A 21780-nucleotide genomic window follows, 5' to 3' on the forward strand; every position below is an offset into this window, starting at 1 on the left:
ATCTTCTTTTAATACTTCCTGGATCATTTAATATTCTGCCCAAAGCATCCTTGATTACAGCAACTCTAGGTTTGAATCTGTTCTTAAGTTCCTTGAGCTTAAGAAATGCTGAGTGAGTTAGGTCAGCAAATTGTCAAACTTGAAAACTGGCTTAATTTTTATTTGTATCAGGTTCTAGACATAATTGTTTTAAAACATTATAAATTAACAGTTCCCGGTAAGGAAATTTAGTATCTATATTTACTTTTGTTACTAACAGTAATCATTCATTATGAATGATTCATTCAATATTCACTTGATCTACAAGATTAAAATTTATGTCAGAAGGGTGGAGGGATAGTGCAGGAGAGGAAGACCCAGGATGGGACAGATTCACACAGTAACTGGGGTAATGGGGATAGTTGTATCAGAGACAATGAGACTGGCTCAGGATAGGGCATGGTTTAGAGCTCTTGTACATAGGGTCGCTATTAGTCCCAGGCAAATTGACAACACATAACAATAACAACAACAGTTGTTTCTTAGGGAGGTCTGTTGATGTAGTTTGTAGGAATTGCACTGCTAATCCAAAAGCGACTCTTCTCCTTCAGTTCAAATCCACCAGCCACTCAGTGGGAGAAAGATGAGTGATTTACAGTCTGCAAAAACCCACTGAAGGTTCCAACTCATTGGCAATGAATGAGAGTTGAGTACGTGAAAACATACTAGAGGGTCAGTCTTGAGTTGTCGCTAACTTAAAGGCAATGGGAAAGAGAAAGAAGGGGGTCAGGAGAGAAAACGAAAGAGTGAGAGAATTGCTTCATAGTGATTTAGTTAGTAGTTACTCCCTAAAAAATTATATTGAAAGAAACTCTTGTATACATCTGAATTCTCAGAAAAAAACTTCTGTTTAGCTTCTTCAGTCTATCCTGCATGTGGTTGCAGAGAAAAGCTGTAAGCATTTTCTACGATCTCTACATATCTATGATCTCTGATATCAAAGTGCTAAGATCTCAGTGACCACTTTCCAACCCAAGTGATTGCCTGAAGTCTCTGGTACATCAGTTGTAGTTAAGAAATAGTGCAGTATGAGAGTATTTCCAGTAATTAAAATATAACAATTATGCAGCTGTAATATCTGCTTCTAATATGACTCTCTTTGATAATTGGAAGAAGAAAAAAGAAAAACACACACACTGCTAAGTTCCTCAGAAGGTACAAAGCCTGCATCAACTTTCAGAGGACTTATGCTTTGCTTTTTCTGCTTGATGCAAAATATGTCCTGCTCAGTAGAGGAAAGAAAATATACATGTCATTGCATAAGGAGCAGATGCAATGTGAGAGTGGCTGAGTCTCAATTCTACCCACTGAATAAAAGGAAACTGTACCCATCAAATATATTCACAACAACAAACAGACACGCTCCCTTGCCATGCTCTGCCTATTTCTCTATCAATAATTGGGTTTGAGTTTATTGTTGACCCACATGCTTTATTCACAGTTGTGTACTTATTCCGAAAATAGATTGGAAATTTGAGGAGACAAAGGTATCACCCAATGCAAGTCCAGGTTTAGTGCAGCAGTACTAAGCCAGATTAACAAGATGCAATTAAGAAAAATCCAGGTTAAGTTCAGCAGCACAAAGGCAAGAAACCTTTGTTTTCCTCAATAATTCACCAAACATTGTCTCAAGTTACAAATCAGCTTTTTCTCTAATCATCTAGCAAGTAAAACCTTTAACTGTGGTCTTTATCTCAGAGCAGTTACAAATCATCTTTTCCTCTGATTACACCTTGCTACAATCTTCACAGCAGTGCCACAGTCTCTTCACAATATCTCTACCACTGTCATCACTGGAGTACCTTACCATGTAGAAAGCTTTCTCTTTTAGATTAGTCCTACAGCTGTTAATGATTTGCAGGACCATGTGTCCACAGCTAGAAACTATGCCTCCTCATTGGTGACTAATACAATTTCTAGAAAAGCCAATTTTCAAGGATTTTGACATACCCAGACATTTTTGTTGATCAATTGAAAAAAAAAAAGGGTTATTGGAGGATCACATGCTGTCACAGCACTATTCAGATACTTTGTTGATCATCATAGCTCACTTTCTGTAGATGGTGTGGACAATGTATTTTATTATTATTATTATTTAAAACCAGGCAATATATTCCCTTGTTCTGTTTATGTAATTTTTCATAGCCTAAGTGAACATTCCACTTGAGTACAAATGCATGATGTGTTTTCAAGTGTGAGGTGATCTTACTGTACTGACTAGGCTGCTAAAATAATCTAAGGAGCTCAGGTTGCCTTCATTTTTGTGCTAATCAAACTGAAATGTAAGTCATTATGAAATATTTGCTATTCTAGAATCTGTATCTCTTTTTCTCCTTCTATATATCATTAACTCTGTTTTTCTATTTCTTGTTATTTTCCTACACACACATACAAAAACACACATAGTATACATTATACAATTTGACTATAAAATACATACTGAAATAGTTGAATGATATTATTTGTGTGTGCTAAGTTTTTACTTCAGTTTTGAAATAATCTATTGAAAAATAATTGAAAATAATAATTGAAAAATAAGTAATGGTTTACTTCACCATATCCCTGACAATCTTATATAAGTAAGATAGTAGGATTTTGTTGATTTTATTCCTTTGTTTTGTTTCCCTTTTAGATTAAGAGGAATTCTGTTTCTTTTCATTTGTTTTACCATATAATTTCAAAGGGGATATTTCAAACAATAAACCCCTTTATATACAAATGAGTAGGTAGGAAGTAAAAGAAAATCCCCTTATAAATCATAATTAAAATAACATCTTTTAAATATGGCACAACTACAATGATTTTTTTTGTTTTCCTTCTAAGTAAATGTCTAGTGCTGGAAGACAGCCAGCTGTTTCCTAAATTGTTATTTTTAATTCCTAAATTCTTGACAGCATTGTGTCAAAGTAAGCCAATATGTAATCTCAATAATTCTCTATTTTGAAAGTTTTAATGCTACCTTAAAAGTAAAATTATTTTTTCCTGAGAATATAATGAAATCTCTGTTTAATAATAATAATGCTCAAATGATAATTTCTATTTTAGTCAGGTCTTAGACATTATGAGACTGAGTATGAATACCGTGATGTGGATTAAAATTTCATGAAGTAAACAAAATATGTAAACAGAAATTAGAAGATTTCTAAAAATTGCTTTCTAGAGTCCAACAAATTTTCTATGCATACATATTCCTGTTTTATATTTGACTACTAGTCTCTGAAATTTGTAATTCTTTTTACTTCATCAACTAGTATGATACAACTCAACTTTCAGTCCTATAACTTATAACCAATAACTGAAAATATTGAAGAAGTAATTAAAACTTCTTTTAAATATTTGTGTTCTTTTATAAAGAGAAAAAAGAGTCCTACTTTAGAGGAAGGCCTGATCTCTGTTGGTTCTGAAGGAAAGTCCGTGTTTCCTTCAGCTTCTGTAGGAAGACTTCCATGTGTCTTGATCTTCCCAAGTGTCAAGGAAATTCTTTACACCGGGGCATGAATCCCAAAAGATAGACTCTACTTCTGGAAATTCTTTCTGGGTGATACTATTCCCAGCCCCCTGCCCTTTCTAGGTTAACTTTCCTCCCCTTTCATTTCTAGCAAGACAAGGTATTGCAGACCTAACAACTTTTGTGTCCAATTAGGGCTCTGTTGAGATTAAAAGGTGTTCCTTTCCACCCTTAAACAATTTGATTTATCAGTTCAGGGGTATAGCTTTCACAATATATCACTGCATACATGTAGTTGAGTGGGGATACAATTCAACTCATGACACCAGTATTTTTACTTTCAACAGGTGAGAAAGATATTTTCATGTTTCCTGCTTGATTCAGATTTTTTCATATAGTTAAAGTCTCATAATTATAGATTCATAACATAATCACCAGCCTGACTTATTAATTTACTAACTTGTGTTATGTTCCAACCCAATTGTCATCCACTAAGGAAGACCATAAAAGAATTGGTGTATTTGAATTATGGAACTGACAAAGAGTATTGAGTATAAAATGGACCTCTAAAAAAAACAAAAACAAATTTGTCTTCAAAGAAGTATAACAAAAATATTTCTTAGAGGCATGAGTGACTAAATTTGTCTCTAAAAGTCTGAAAAAGCCACATGGAAGGATCAGTTACTAGAGAAGGACGCCATGCTTGGCAAAGGACTGCAACAATAGAACCAAATATCACAATAATTGTAAGGATGATAAAGGACTAGGCAATGTTTGTTCACGTGTGTCGGCTTTATGAGTCAGGATCAACTCAGTGGCACCTAACAACAGCAGTATTACTTACTGATTGCCAGCGAATTAATTCCGATTGATGCTTATCATATATTTATCAGAGAACTTTGCTTCGTAGGACCCTCAGTGGCTGAGTTTTTGGAAGTAGATTGCCAGGCATTTCTTGTGACCTCCAAACTTTTGGTTAGTTAACATTGTGTTAACCATTTTAACCACCTAGGAATTCTGTATTATTTACTTGGTTTTAATTATGTATTATGGAGGTCTCACAGCAAGGAGTTGTGCTGCCAACCCAAAGGCAATCTGTTCAAATGGCTCTTCAGGAGAAATATAGCCAGCCAGTCATCACCAGTGTGATTTCCTGCCTCTGAAAATCCACTAGAGGGTCAGCTGTGTATTTGTTCACACTTGAGGATACGTAACAAGAGCAGTCATATATCAAGCACCTAAAAACATGCTATTACCCAAAAGAAAAGCAAGAATCTTATAAAATCATTTGTTTTTCATAACCAACTCATTCATTCCTTTTCTTTCCCCCCATTTAGGTAAACTATTATTTTTAATCATCTATTCACTGTTTTCTTGCTTTTCTTTAGACATATGTATTACATATACATGTATACCCAAAAAACCATGGTTTTGATCTTAAGTTTTTAAAAATTAAAAGACATATGTTTAAGTATGGAAGATGTGCTTATTTTTCCTCCTCTAGATTTTGCTATATTAGAAGAGCAATCCATAGTGGTTTTCATTGCTCTACCGCATTAATTTTTCATAACTGACTACAATTAAAAGTTGTATGAGTGCCTAATTACAGTAGCTTAAGCAACATATGAATAAATAAGTCTTTAGATATTTTTGTGAATCACATTAAAGATAGCTTATCCGTAGAACCTAGTTCTGACACAAACTCCCAACTTTTCAGTAGTAATTTTATGGGTTGTTAATGTGTGCTTTAAACTTGCTTCAATTTCAAAAATTTCACTGCATTATCTGCTAGGAAACCTTCTCATGCTATTGTCTGCTTATCTTTATTTGGAGACATAAAAATCTAAATTTTACTGTAAAGATAAAGTCACACTGGTGACTTCTGAATCATTTGTTAATTATAGGTTATAGTCACTTTTAGTGTATTCCTTCACAATATTTCTCCTCTCGTTCATTAGAATAGATTCTGCTAACTCTGGTGAGAAATAAAATAAAAGTTTGTCAGGAGCATCTTGGTTCATTCACTTGTAAGCAACTCAGAGCTTGTTTTTCTTGTTGATTCTTGCCTAAAGCTTAACAGAGAACAATTCTCTCAGTAATCTAAAAATTAGATACCTGTTTGGATTCTATTTTGCAAAATTGTCCCGTTACTATTTCTAGTATGTTAAAAACAATAGAAAGGAGGAGAAACACTGAGTACTCTGAGTCCTGCATGATTAAGAACAACTGATGAGGGAGTTTGATGCTCTTTATAATATAGATTTTTTAGCTCAGAACATAGATTTTGAGTCGGAATTTGTGCAGTGCAGCTTTAAAGCCCTTTGCGCATTATTTAATAGTTATATGAGGTTTTGGACCAAGCAATGAGGAGAATGATTACTATGACCATGTAGAGCTGTTGTGAGATATAAATATGATAATGCTTACAAAATATTTAACTAGGTAACAGATTTACAACAACAACAACAACAGATATATCTGAGTTCCACACTTGTTAAGTGGTCTTTGACTGGGAGTGGTAATTTTGTGACAAACGGTTGTTTCTTCCATCTAATCTTACATGGTTTAAAGCTTTGCCATTTTGCAAAGTATGAAAAACGGGGCCAATAGAGCTGTTTCTTAAGCAAATGACAATCTAAAATTCTGTTGACTTTACAATAAGAGCTCACTGCCCTCTGAATGCAGTTTACCAATTATTACATGCACTTAAACAAAACTATAAAATTAATATTTTTACAGAGTTTTAAAAATATTCAAGGATGGCATTGGAAAAGTATTTAAGTATCAAAAACTTCACATTAAGTCTAAGGCTTTTCCTCCTTTGACATTCATTCTTCAATTTAACCTATTTATTTCTCCATTCAGAAATATATGGTGTTTTGTATCACAGATAGTCAAATTCTAACATACCATGAAATGTTTTACAGATTTATTGGCCAGCTGCAAAGGAGCGAGTGGAATTATGCAAATTAGCTGGAAAAGATACTAATGTAAGTACAAGACTTAAATACAATACTTTGCTAAATTGGTATTGAACCAATAGTGAATATTTGCTGTAGAGTCTTATTTACCCTCTGGTTGCCACTGTTGTTTGTAGGTGACACTGAGTCCCATATGACTCATAGCAATCTTATGAACAGATCTGAGCCCTGTCCCATCCCTTGTCATCCTCCCAAGTCACTGATGCACTTAAGCCCATTGCTGCAATCACTGTGGAAATTCACCTAGTTAGGGTTCTATTTTAAACACATGTCATTAACATATTGTTTGTAAAGGTTATATGGTATAAAATATTTTTATCTCATCAAAATGGTATTGTTTACAAAATTTTAAAACTTAGAAATAAAACACTTCCTAATGTATCAGTTTCTAATATTAGTTTTGAGGTTATATTCTTTTTTGCTAAAAAACTATCAGCATTATTATATATATACATATACACAATATATATATATTTATATATATATATATTTAAATTAAGTCTACAGAAAACTTTTGGTTATTTTAGCATTAAAAATATACAATTAATATTTGATTTAGTTTGGACTGAAATTGATTTTACAACACCTAGAAGAATTCTATCAGAGTGTTAGGGATATGTTAAAAATGTGTTAGGGATGGTGAAAATGGCACAGGATAAGACAGGGTTCAGGGCTGTTGATCATGAAGTCACTATGAGTCCTACTCAACTTGACAGCACCTAATGAAAACAACAAATAAACTTGGTCGCCAAGTGGTAAGGAGCTGTGCTGCCAAGTCGAAGGCATGTGGTTCAGGGGGCATCAGCTGCGCCATGGGAGAGAGATGGACATTCTCCTCCTGTGTGATTATATTGGCTCAGGCAATCCCTCTGCAGTTTTCAGCTATGAGTTTGTTCAGACTCGATGGTCCAGAACAACAAACAACACATGTCCTATTTGAAGCTACCTTAAGGACCAGAGAACACTGTTAAATGGGTTGGACTAAACTTTAACACAGTCCTGTCTGGATTGCCTTCATTATCAAGCTGTCTTGCATGTTTCCCATTTGTGTTGCCTGTGTTAACTCTAGCAATGATTGGAGAATGCTGGGATTCTGAATAACCCCTCCCCTCAACCAACTGCTCTGACTCAGGCCAGATGCCCTGTGCTGTATCTTGACTTAGCGGTCACACTGGGGTGACGGAGCCATTTGTTCTTTTTTAGCAAAATAAATTACTTCCTGAATATAAGTCAAGATAAAAAGAGGTTCTAATCTTGTCCAGATTTATGAACATCTTGAATCTCATTTGTAATGCCGTCAAATGTTGTTCTGATGATACCAACACCTAATATTCAACAGAGGAAAGTCTTCATAGTAAATAAAAATGCAGTTTTTGAGAAGTATAATTTTATAAAATTTCTAATTTTACAGTGAGAAAGATACAGAACAACAAAAACCATGATGCCAGGTAGATTTAATGATTCATTTAACTAATGTTTATCTAGAGTTTTAATGTGTGTGTGTGTGTGTGTGTGTGTATGTGTATATATAATCCATCATGTTGATTAAAGATTGTGTTAAAGGTGGTTAGTAATGCCTATAATAATACTGCTATATTGTTGTTATGTGCCATCAAGTTGACTGTGACTCATAGCACCCCTATGAACACTAGCTCTGAGCCCTGCTCTACAGACTCACTCTCACTATCTCTGACCCCATCACCCCTGTCACTGGGTTTATTATCTGTTCCCATTACCCCAGTCACTGTGTCAATCCATCCCTTCCAGGATCTTCCTCTCCTGCACTGATCCTCCACCCATGCAAGCTTGATGTCATTCTCCATTCCCCAAGGACTCACTCACTCTCTCTATTATCTATCTATCTAGCTATCTATCTTATGAGGAGTTCCTGAAAATGTTTTTTTAACAGGAGACACATGATTTTATCACTAAGAATATTTCTTTATTTTGTCTTTCCCCAGTACTGAGTGTATGATAAGAAGGATAGAATCACATAAGCAAAGGATGTTAATAGTCCACTCCAGTGAACTAAATCAATTTTTCCATGTAGTAGATGAAGGATAAACTCTTAATGTCAAACCATCAAAAAAGGTTTGAATGGTGACAGTGGTCTTATTTCAGTATGTTTATGAATTGCAGTTAAATAGTAATTCAAGTACCATGTTATTAAGTGAACACAGAGAGTGATACTCTTTTCTGGAGGTTTTATACTAGAGCATATGTAGTACTCTATTGATGGAATATAATGTTTCCAATTCAATTATTTCTTAACTACAATCTCTCCCAACCTTTACACTCATCTACTGTTAGCCTAACATTAAGGATTTGTGGTGCCTTTCTCGTTTTTACTAAATCTCTTTGATGCTAAATTATATAGGTGTAATAGAAGTATTATCTCTTTTTATTTTATTAATGTATCCATATAAATGATATTCTATTTCAGAGCTCACAGTAACTAATTGTATATTCTAGGCACTGCTATGTAATTTACATATAAATAAAAATTTACTGCTATATACATATGATGCAAACCATATTTATAATTCATTTAATCTTCACTAAGAGTTAAGTCTTATTATTACTTCCCATCTTACAGATAAGTAAACTGAGGTTACAAAATGTAAATGATATGCCCAAATACCACACACCTAGTAAATGGTATTAACCAAGATCCAGATATCTGTTCTGGAGTTTACAGTACTATGCTTCATATTACTATACACTGTTTGTTGGCATCAAATAAACTTCCACTCAGAATGACCCTGTTTGTCGAGAGTAAATATGCCCAACTGGGCTTTATTGTTATTGTTGTCAGGTTCCCTCAAGTGGACCATGATCTCATGTCAAGCCTACAAACAGAAGATCTGCACTTGGCCCTATCCTGGGCAATACTCTTCATGTCAGAATTTGTAAATCACCGTGTCACTCCATCTTTTTTGAGGGGTTTTCTCCCTTTCTCTGACCCTCTACCTTTCCCAGCATATTTCTTTTTCCAAGAACTGACCTATCTTGACTTTAAAAAGTTAAATAGAAAGTAAAATAGAAAACATAAAAGGTAACATTTGCCTAGAAAATTTAGACACTGTATATACCAAATCATTCCTTTCTCCACTACTGCCAGCATATAGAGGCTCACCGTTGCATAGACACCATCACAGAGATTTTAGCACACAGAAAATTGAGGCAAGTCTGTGGTTTTATTGATATCTTTTACTACATTTGGCATTACTCTCCCCCTTCCTCCTTCCTAGTAATTTTTACCTACTTCCAAGAGTGTGTTTAGGATTAATGAGTGTTTGGAGAGACTGTCCCTTTACCCAAAGGTACTGTATAACTGCAAAACAGTGAATTATTTACTGTAATGAAAGTTAGCTAATTTGAGTGGGGCAAGGGTAGAAATGAGGAAACAAAAAGAACTGTTCCATTTTCTTGTTCAAGATACTTGATCCAGTTCAAGGTCCAGTTCATACAAGCGAAAGAAAGGGGAAGAACAGTCAGGAGTATACTTGGTAGCATTTTCCTTTTGTTCCGAAGAGGATTATTCTAAATAAAGTCACTAATAAAAACCTTTGATGATAAACACTGAGTTCAATAGCTTAGCTATGCCAAAGAAGAAAGAGGGAACAGACTATCTGGGCTGGTCGTCAGCTTGACAGGCACATAGCATAACTTTAGCACTGCTTTCCTCGGATGTCAAGTGAGCCGTAACATAGAATTAAAGGATTTTCAGCTCTCAACTTCTATGATTCTGTAGTTTCAATTTTTATGTCTTATTTTGAAGTAATGATAAAATGAAAACAAAATGTTGACAATTAAATGGTTTCAAATTTCAAAAACCAAAAAGCCCACATCATCTATAAATGCCTCCTCTGTCATGAACACGACCCAGAGATAACTGGTGACATTTTTATGTTTATTCTCATATCTTACCTATTTACTGTTTTTCAGAATGGAATCATTGTATACATAAAAAACATGCCCCCCCCTTAGCTGACTGCTGCGAACATTTTCCCATGCCATTAAATTGTAACACTATTTTAATAGATATCCTGCATTCCTTTATGCATTATTTCATCAATCTCCTATTGTTAGAAACTTGGTATATGTCCAATTTTAACTATTGTTAATGATGCTGTACATGAAAAAGCTTGTATAGTTACTGTGAACATCTCTCATTACCGAGGCAGAGAATATAAAAATTGTTACCTATATACAGCCAAGTTGCCCTCCAGAAAGTATAGACTCTTACACAATCACTAAAAATGAGCAAATATATATCCCCATATTCTTGTCAACATTGGAGGCAGTACAAATTTATATTTAACACTATTGCATAGTAAATGGATAAATAAATATACATAATCTTTGCCAAGACAAAGACACATTTGAAATTTTGCCATTATTACAAATAGTAAATATTTTATATATTTTTCAATTTAGTAATTCTTTTTTTAAATATAGGCAGATTAATTTTTATTATTACTTTTGTTCTTCTTTACTGACTAAATTCAGATTTATTAGACTTCTCTATGAATACATAATATATATATGGGGTGTATTTTGCACTCTATGAAGTATATTACTTTGTGATTCACTTATGTAAAAAAAGTCTTATCTGTTTAGTCCGTTGTATAAATGTTGTTTTTAGCCTTTGAGTTGGTACTGAGTCACAGCTGGCTCTCCAGTGGATTTTCAGAGGCTGTAAATCAGGAGAAAATTGTCCATCTTTCTCCCACAGAGCATCTGGTGGGTTTGAACTCCTTGCCTTCGTGTTGGTAGCACAACTCCAGCAAAGTTAGATATTGTTGTTGTTAGGTCCTGTCAAGTCACCTACAATTCATAGTGATCCTATGTACAGCATCTCTGAAGCCTGCCCTGTCCTGAGTCAGTCTCTCTGATTGTAACACACCTACCCCCTTTTGCCCCAGTTTCTGTATCAATCGATCTTATCTTGGGTCTTCCTCTCCTATGCTGTCCATTCACTATTCTGAGCAAGATATCCTCCTCCAAGCACCTTCCTTCCTGGCCATGTGCCCAAAGTATGTGAAATGGAGCTTCAAAATCTTGGCCTCCAAGGAGAAACTTTGTTTTATCCTCTCCAAGACAGACCTATTTGTTTTCTTGGCAGTCTGGGCTGTGTTCAAGACTCTTCTCCAGCACCACAACTCAAAGGCACCAGTTCTGTGGTTCTTCTTCATCTTCCAGCTGTCTGATGGATAGCAAGCAATTGCAAAGACTATGGCCTGGATCAGGCGCACCTCAGTCTCTAGATTGACATTGTTGTTCCTCAGTACTCTGAAGAAGTCCCTGATAGCAGATTTACCTAATGCAATTCGTCTTTCAATTTCCTGATTGAAGCTAGATAGACTCTTAAATATTTCAGTCTCTATCTCTATCCCTATCTATCTATTCAATCTTTTCCTTACTTCCACAATGGATCTTTGATCTGTAGAAATCCCTATTATAAGATACTGTATTTTTTGGAAATAAAATAGCAACACCATGATAGAAGGAGAAAAGATTGAAGTTGTAAAATTTTCAACTTGCGCAGCACCAGCTGTCAAGAAATCAGAAGACAAATTACTCTGGGGAAAGCTGCTGTCAGGCACCTCTCCAAAGTGCTGAAAAGCAACAGATATCAGTCTCGACGCTAAGGTGTGCTTCATTCAGGCCGTGGTCTTCACAATTATTTGTTCTCCATCAGAGAGCTGAATAATGACTAGGGTTGACAATAGTATTGATGGTTTTGAGTTGTAGAGTTGGAAAAGAGTATCCAACTTATCGTGGACTGCCAAAAGAACAAACAGGTCTGTCCTGAAGAGGGTGAAATCAGAATGCTTCTTGGAGGTGAGGATTTTAAAGCTCCTTCTCAAATACTATGGCACGTGGCCAGGAGAGAACAGTCCTCGGAGAAGGACATTCTGCTTGAAAGGGTGAAGGGACAGTGCAGAAGTGTAAAATCCTAGATGAGAAGGATTGACACAGTAACTGGGGTAATAGTGGTAGGCGTGCCAGAGACAGGGAGACTGGCTCCGGATAGAGCCGAGTTCAGAGCTGTTGTGTATAGAGTCTCTATGAGTCAAAGGTGACCTGGTCGTACATAGCAACAGAACCTATAAAATCAGGGCATTCTGCTGAGGTGATGTGTTGAGTATTAAGCTAGTAATCAAAAGGTCAGCATTTTGAATCTAAGTACTCAGTGAAGAAAGATGGACAGCCTTTTCATGTAATAATTTACAACCTTAGAATCATGGATGAAGGTACCCTCTGATGGTAGGTGGGCAGATTCCATAAGTTTAGAAAATTTTAAGTACTTCTGTTTTGCTCATATTTTCCCCCAGAAATCTTAAGTATGTATATCTGCTTTTTATCAAAGCATTCAGCTTTATGTCTATTTTTTCATATTTATACATTTGCATGTGTATATTAAAGGTAAAATTTTCAATTGCTATAATTACTTGAAGGCATCTTGTTTACACAGTGGTTACTCCTTGGCTACTAATTAAAAGGTCAGTGGGTCCAACTGGTTTTCTCTGGGAAAGAATTAAGTGACAACCAGTGTCTATAAAGATTTCAGCCTTGGAAACCTCCTGAGATGTATTTTTTCTAGTCCATAGCATCTCTAAGAGTTACTGTGGTCCATAGAGTCTTGATTCTTCAGTATTTGATAATGTAACTAGAGAGAATTGAAAATAGATCCTTCTTTTTGGATCCCTCTCAATCTTCCTCTCAGTCCTCCAGACTCACTCAATTGCCATCTAGTCAGAATCTACTTGTAACTGACCCACCAGTGGGTTTTCGGAGGCCTTGAATTGCACAGGTGGGGATTCTTCATCGTTCTCCCATGAATCAGCTGGTAGAATCAAACCTTTGCCTTTTAGTTAGACCCTAGGCCACCAGAGCTCCACTCTTCCAAAGGGGCATGGGAAAATGTGCAGATGGAAGAAATGAAACTAGATAGGAGGAGATATTTCAGTACTTTTCGAAGTCAAATCTGTTACTCGCTGGATTGTTTGATCACATTCAGGAACACTGGCCATTGTTTGCAATAGCTAATAAATTAGCTAACTTTCAGGGAAAGTTAAAATTAGCTGTGTCTCAAAGTTATCTTTTCTCATGCCTCACAGAACTGCAGTTACAAGTAATTCTCAAAGTGAATGAAATCAAGTTAATTATTGTTCATGCTTTTTAAACAAAACTTTGAACTTTTGTGCAAAAAAAAAATAATTTGAGACTTTAAAAGTAATGTTATGAGTTGAAAAGAGAGGCACTGTGAAGGGTTTTTTTGCATATTGAGATGTTTGGTTGAAATGTAAGCTTCTGGGCAAAATTTAAAGTAGGGATTTTATCTTTTGTGATCTCTGTTCACAAGTTTCTTTCCCTCAGGCAATCTGTGCCTTATCCTTGCCTCTGAACTGCTTTGAAAATCACACTGTTTCATCTTCCTGCTGGGTTTTTCTTAAGCCAAACTACCATACCAATTGCCTTTGACTCAGTGCCAGTTAATTCAGAACTAACTTGTACATGTCAACCCAATCTGGGAAAAGAAGGGGTTTCATAAATAAACTTAGATAACATCTCATCAAGTAAGAGATTTGGCAGACTATGGTACCTTCCAGGGGTAGCTGCATTTTAACTTCCAAAATTAAACAGAGCACGCAAGTCCAAGGCTATATAGTCAACAATCCAAGGCTGGCTGAATTTTAATAAACTATTCTTGGGTTGGTGGGGGAAATCTCTACCAGTTGCTCCTTGGAAAAAAGAGAAACAATCTCATCCTATGTAATTTAGTCCCTCTGAAAGTCTGTTGGATAGTCAGCTATGGGTTGGTTCTGATAAAACAGTAAACAATAACAAAAACATTTAAAAAAATTTAAAAATACAGGCTGTTTCACCTATTTCTCAGAAAAATTTCATCATAAACACTAACATAACTCATTTTGGACCTTCTATATTTATCTTTTTAAACAATGCTGTCTTTCTCATAATCTTTGTAATTTATAATTGAAAAAGAAGTAGTTTTATTTCTCTATAAAAAATTTCTTTTTTTGACATTCCTCAAAAAGCTGACATAGAAATTCTATATGGCCCAGTTATTCCATTGCTTGGAATATACCCCAAGAAAATGAAAACTGAGGCTTAAATGGAAACTTATATATTAATATCAATATTCATAGCAGCATTATTCACCATCACAAGAACATGGAAACAGCCCAGATGTCCAAACATGAACGAATGGATTGAGAAGTTGTGGTACATTCTTACAATGAAATACTACGCAGCACACAGGAGCAATCATTTTGTAAATTACTACCTAACTTGGGAAGGACGGGAGAGCATTTTGCTGAGTGAACTAACTCAGTCCCACAAGGACAAATACTATATAAAACCATTATTGTAGAATGCATGTGAGGATTCAAGGTAGGGTGTGGGGGGAGGGTGGAAATAGAGGGGTGAGGATGGGAGGGGTAGATTGTTAATTGTAGGGTTGCACAATTTGATGGATGGGTGGCTGAAGGAAATGGGAAGGATCTTTTTTGAAAAACAATGTATTCAAATTTTGTAAATAAACCAGAGTAATAAAAAAAAATATGACCAACTAGGGTAATCCCTGGAGGTAAAGACTCTGAAACTTGATCTTTCATACTTTGGGCATGCTGTTGTTGTCGTCACTATTAGGTGCCTCAAGTCATAGCTACCCTATGACCAAAAGATCTGAACGCTTTCCTATCCTGTGCCATCCTCACACTTCCTGACAGTTTAGAGCCCATTGCATAAGTCACTCTGTCAATCCATCTGATCGAGAGGCTTCCTCTCCTTCACCGACTCTCTGCCTCTCTGAGCATCACATCCCTCTACAAGGTACAGCTCCTTCTAGCAACATGCCCAAAATATGTGAGATGAATTTTTCTATTCTTTGCCTCCAAGGAGCACTCTGGCTGCACCCTCTCTAAGACATATTTGTTTGGTTTTTCAGCAGCCCATGGACTATTTAGTATAATTTTCCAACATCACAGCTCAAAGGCATCAATTCTTCTTCTGTCATCCTCATTCATTGTCCAGCTCTCATATGCATAGGAAGTGATCAGAAAGATCATGGCCTGAATCAGGGGCACCTTAGTCTTCAAAGTGACATATCATTCCTCAATAATTTGGACAAGTCCTTAATTGCAGACTTTCCTACTGCAATATGTGTCTGAATTTCCTAACTGCTGGTACCAAGGGTGGTAACTGGGATCCAAGATAAAATCGTTGGCAGTTTCATTCTTTTCTCGTTCCATCATGATGTTGTTTGTTGGTCCACTAGTAAGAAACTTTGTTTTCTTGATATTGGGGTGTAATCCATATTGAAGGCTGTATTCTTTGATCTTCTGCAACAAGTGCTTCAAGCCCTTCTTACTTCCAGCAAGTAAAGTTGTGCCATCTGCATAATGCAGGTTATTGATGAGTCTCCCTCCAATCCTGTTGCCATATTCCTCTTTGTAGAGTATAGCATCTTGAATAATTTGCTCAGCATACAAACTGAATAGATCTGGGCAGAGAATACAACCCTTACACAATCCCTTTTTAATTTTAAACCATGTAGTGTTCCCTTGTGAACAACAGCCTCCTGGTATAGGGATAGGTTTCGCATGAGTACAATTAAGTGCTCTGGGATTCCCATTCTTCTCAATGCTAGCCATAACTTGTTATGATCCACACAGTCAATTGCCTTTGCACAGTCAATAAAGCACGAATAGATGTTGTTCTGGTATTCTCAACTTTCATCCAGGATTCATCTTCATGATTAGCCTCTTCTAAATCCTACATGAACTTCTGGAAGTTCTCTGTTTATGAACTGTTCTAGACATTTCAGAATTCACTTCAGCAATATTTTGCTTGCATGTGATGTTAATGATATTGTTTGATAGTTTCTACATTCTATTGGATCACCTTTCTTGAGAATGGGGACAAATATGGACCTCTTTCTATCCACTGGCCAAACAGATGTCCTCCAAATTTCCTGGTGTAGATTGATGAGCTCATCCAGATTGCAACTGTTAATGGAAACATATCAATTGGTGTCACATCAATTCTGAGGGCTTTATTTTTTGCCAATGCATTCAATACACCTTGCACTTCCTCTTTCATTACCATTGGCTCTTGCTCATCGGGTAATACATTGTGTTGCCTATGACATTTTTCAATATTGCCACTAGAGGATTAAATTTGTTTTCCAGTTCTCATAGCTTGAGTAATGCAGAGCTAGTTCTTCCCTTTTTATTCTCCAATTCCAGCTCTGTCCATATTCCATTATAATATTTTGCATTGCCTTCTGGAGGAGCCCTTTGAAATCTTCTGTTTAGCTATTTTACTTCACTGTGTTTTCCCTTTGTTTTTGGCTTCTCAGTGCTGTCAGGTAATTTTTAGAGTCTCTTCTAATCCATTTAGGATTTTTTTTTCTCCTCTGGCTTTGTAATGACTCTGCTTTCTTCATGGATGATACTCTTGATAGCATCTCACAACTCATTTAGTCTCTGATCATTGGTGCTTAATGCTCCAAACGTATTCTTCAGACGGTTTTGAAATTCATGTGGAATAGATTCAAGATCATATTTTGGTTATCATTGACTTATTTTTATTTTCTTGAGTCTCATTTTGAATTTACACATGGCATGGACATATTGTTAGAAATTGTTACCTATCCTTGGTAAAGGAAATCAAGCTTGGAAAACTGTAGGGTCAGCAAAAGATAAGAAAACTCTCAAAGAGATGAATTAACACAGTGACTGGAATGATGGGTTCTGGTGGGTAAGAGGTGATGAGGATGGCACAGAATAGGGCAAGGTTCAGATCTATTTTTCACAAGGTCACTATGAGTTATAGTCAACTCTATAGCATTTAAGAAAAACAATTACTAGGACAAATACTCCGAAAAATGGTTCACTGATTACTAAAGAGGAGAGTAGAAAAATATGACTTAAAGCAACAATGAAGGAGGTCTGGTGACATAGTCCATTGCCAGTTTCCAACAGTCATGCCTCTCTGGCACTTGGAATTCACCTGCACCTCCAAGAGAGAAAGATGAGCCATCTCCTATGTGATGTACAGAGTCAGGATTCTGCTGGAGTGTAAAGATGAGTTATGACTCAAAGATAATGAGAGGGTTTTTAAAGAAGGAAGTCTTTTTAAGCATGTTGTTGTTGTTATATGCCATCAAGTCGCTTGTGACTCATAGTGACCCTATGTACAACAGCCCTAAACCCCGCTCTGTCCTGTGCCAATCTCACTGCCTCTGACACACCCATCCCGATTACCCCGTCACTGAATCAATCCACCTCATAGAGGGTCTTCCCCTCCTGCGCTGTCCCTCCACCCTCCCAAACATGATGTCCCTCTCCAGGGACCGGTCCCTCCTTACAACATGTCCAAAGTATGTCAGACGAAGCCCCAGAATCCTTGCCTCCAAGGAGTAGCCTGGTTTAACCCTCTCCAGGATGAATCTGTTTGATTTCTTGGCAGTCCATGGTACATTCAATACTCTTCTCCAGCACCACAGCTCAAAGGCATCAATTCTCCTTCTTTCCTTCCTAATAGCATGAGTATATTTAAAACAAGCAGAAATGTATATATTTCTTAAAAATATATTTGATATTAAAATATTCATGGGAAAATGTTAGAAATTGAGAAGAAACAGGAATTAACTGAATTTTAAAGATTGTTAAGTATCAATGTGTCTGTTCTGACTCATGGTGAACCTGGAAACAGAAGAAATATCTCCCTCTTGCTGCACCATCATCACAATCTTGCCTATATAGTTGAGCCCATATGTGTAGCCATTCTGTCACTCTAACCAGTTGAGTGTTATTGTTGTTTTTATTTTAATTTTTATTATATTCTGCTTTACCAAACATGATGTCCTTCTCCAAGGTCTAGAGCTTCAAAATCCTTGACGCCAAGAAGCAACCTGGTTTCATTGTTTTTAGGACAAATTTGTTTATTCTCTTGGCAGTCCGTGGTATATTCAGTAATCTTCTCCAGCACCACAACCTAAAGGCATTAATTTTTCTGTCATCCTTAGTCAGTACCCAGCTCTCAGGTGAATACCAAGCAATTGAGAAGATGATGGCCTAGATCAGGCACACCTTAGTCTCTAAACTGACATCATTGCTATTTATTATTCTGGAGAAGCCTTGACAGCAGATTTTCCCAATGCAACTCGTCTTTTGATTTCCTGACTGCATGTGCTGAGAGATACTGATTGTGGATCTTAGAAAAATGGAAATAGTTAACAACCTCAATCTTTTCTCCATCTACCTCAATACTTTCTATTGGTCCAGTGAAGACAATGCTTGTTTTCTCCATGTTAAGATGCAATCCATATTGAAGGTTGCAGTTCTTGACCTCTTGAAGCAAACTCTTCAAGTCCTCCTCAGTTTGGGTGAGCGGAATTGTGTCATCTACATAAAGAAGGTTTTTTTATGAGTCTTCCTCCAATCCTAGTGCCATATTCTTTTTCCTAAAATCCAGATTCCTGAATAACTGTTCAGCAAATAGACTGAAAAAGTATAGAAAATGATACATCCCTGAAACACTCCTTTCTTGATTTTGAACCATGCAGGCTTCCCTCACTCTGCTCAGACAACAGCGTCCTGGTTGAGGTACAAGTTTTACATGAGCACAATGAAGTGTTCTGGGATTCCTGTTTTTCTCAATATTAGTCACAAATTGTGACTCACACAGTCAAATGCCCTTTCATTATCGAAGAAACACAGAGAGACATCTTTCCGGTACTCTTTACTTTCAGCCATGATCCATCTGACATCAGCAGTGATATCTCTTGCGCAAGAATTTTTTTAAGTCATTTGTCGCAAAATTGTACTTGATACTAAGCAAGAATCAAGAAGCAGGAGTGGCATCAACTTCCTAAACAATGTTTAGGAAACTCTATGAACTTTGATAAATGTCGATAGTTATAGAAGGGCTTCAGGCCTTTTGTTCATAAGGTCACTATAAGTTGTGCTTGACTCCAAGGCAATCAACAACTAATTATGTTATTAAATAATCTCCATGGTCTGTTTGATCACCTTTGTAATGAGCACTAATATTTGAAAATAAAAGGATTTACAGTGGTAAGACAATAAGAAAAGACTAGAGGCATGTGTCTCTGTAGAGTTAAGGGTTTATTCAAAGTGGCTTTTTGAGCCATTGTTTGACTTTGCTATGTGAATAAGTGGGAATATTCAAATACGGAGTGTTAGCCTATCCCATAAGTGGATTGTTAGTCTTACCTATACCCGAGGAGATTGTTAGTCTCACTCATTCCCAAGGGGATTGAGTAGTCTCACCAATAAATCAAGGGATCCAGCAGCACAGGGAAGAAACCTCACCACTAGAAAAAGAAGGGCAAACAAGAGAATGTAACTCATCTTTCAGGACCAAAGAAGGACAAGCAAGAGAATGCAACATGTCCTTTAGGAACAGAGCAACAGCCATAGCAGCCATAGCAGAGAATCAGAGACATAACATGAAATGGAGCGGACCTTGGGACTGCTGCTCCCCACAGACAGAAAGCTCAGAGCCCGTACTCAAATGTGTTGGACAACTTTGGGGGTAGGGAAGAGAGCCAATATTGGCAGGTCTAAGAACTTTGAAACACTGGCCTTAAACCACAAGACTCAAGGCTGAGGGGCCTGCAAGCACATTTGCAAAGCTGTCCTGACTATATTCTGCTACTAACCTGGATTATAAACTTTTTAACTTCCACACTATGGTTCTGTGTGGTCTCTGGCTGTTGCATTACATTTTGGACCCAGCAAAGCACTTAGATTGGTGCTGAACATGCAGGAGAGTGGGGCACATTCTCTGACATGAGTCTGACCTCATGGGAATGGTTTTGTGTTGTTGATGCTGTTGGCCGTGACAGTTACACTTTGAGAAACCAGTGAAGGTCAGACATGGCCGTCCCCACACAGCCCTTGCTCATTTTACAGTGTCTATGTGCCCAGTTTGTTCAGCATAGCATGATGTGGCAAAGAGTAAATTGTGTAATGGGATAGTTAATGTGGAAATAACAGAAAGTGATTGATTTTATTCTGTAAGTATTTCTTGAAAGAAAGTATAGTTTACTCAAGAATATTGTTTATGGTCATTATTGGAACACCATTTAATATCATTGTAAAGATTTGTACTCTGGTCACTTCAAAGATACTGTAACTTTAAAAAACTTGAAAGACATTTCAGCTATAATTTCAATGTTTGTTTTGCATCCTTTGCTAAGTGAGCTGTTTAAACATTTCTCATATTTTATTTGTAAAGTTCTGCTCTTATATTTGTTCATCTGTCCACTTGGAAAATAGTGAGAATGAATGCTAATCTAAAAAACCAAAAGTACGTGCTAATGACTTTATTTATTTATGTCCAACAGACTGAATGTGCAAATTTCATCCGAGTGCTTCAACCCTATAACAAAACTCACATCTATGTATGTGGAACTGGAGCCTTTCATCCAATATGTGGATATATTGACCTTGGACTTCACAAGGAGGTAAAAATAAGACAATAGTGCAACAAGCATGATTGATTGTAGTATGTTACTTAACGTAATAAGCACTTTATTGCATTAAGTAGGGAGATTTGAATTTAAAAACGGAATCATAAGGTTTATGAATTGTTTAAGAGCTTATTAGTTTTCTCAGGCTGCTTTAATAAAATATCAGAACACTATAAACTTTGATAAATGTCAATAATTGTAGAAGGGCTTCTGGTCTTTTGTTCATAGGGTTGCTCTGGGTCGTGCTCCACTGGAAAGCAATCAACAACAACAACATCCGTGTTTGTTGTCTCGTAGTTATGTTGTTGTTGTTGTTGTTATTGTTATGTGCCGAGTCGCTTGTGACTCATAGCAACCCTAAGTACAACAGCCCTATACCTTGCTCTATCCTGTGCCAATCTTATTATCTCTGACATACCTACCCCCATTACCACAGTCACTGAATCAATCTATCTCATCGAAAGTCTTTCACTCTTGCACTATCCCTCCATCTTCCCAAACATGATTCCTTCTCCAAGGACTGGTCCCACCTTGCAACTTGTCAAAGTGTGTCAGAGGAATCCTTGCCTCCAAAGAGTAGCCTGGTTTCAGCCACTCTAGGATGAACCTGTTTGTTCTCCTAGCAGTCCATGGTATATTCAGTACTCTTGTCCAGCACCACAGCTAAAAGGCATCAATTTTCCTTCTGCCATTCCTAGTTATTGTCCGGCTTTCTGATGCATAGCAAGTAATTGCAAAGACCATGACCTGAATCAGGTGCAACTTAGTATACAGAATTA

The 21780-nt window shown here is 36.6% G+C and overlaps 1 protein-coding gene across 1 annotated transcript in view; it reads left to right on the forward strand.

Moving 5' to 3' along the window:
• Positions 1-21780, forward strand: part of SEMA3D (sema domain, immunoglobulin domain (Ig), short basic domain, secreted, (semaphorin) 3D) — a 179451-nt gene that overhangs the window by 49949 nt on the left and 107722 nt on the right. Inside the window, exons 3-4 of the mRNA XM_006896139.1 lie at positions 6415-6477; positions 20876-20995. Coding sequence (XP_006896201.1) covers positions 6415-6477; positions 20876-20995 — 183 coding nt within the window. The remainder of the gene's footprint in view (positions 1-6414; positions 6478-20875; positions 20996-21780) is intronic.

The sequence above is a fragment of the Elephantulus edwardii genome, unplaced genomic scaffold (genome assembly GCF_000299155.1).
Source record: "Elephantulus edwardii isolate Elephantulus edwardi_28Jun2011 unplaced genomic scaffold, EleEdw1.0 scaffold00183, whole genome shotgun sequence".
NCBI lineage: Eukaryota > Metazoa > Chordata > Mammalia > Macroscelidea > Macroscelididae > Elephantulus > Elephantulus edwardii.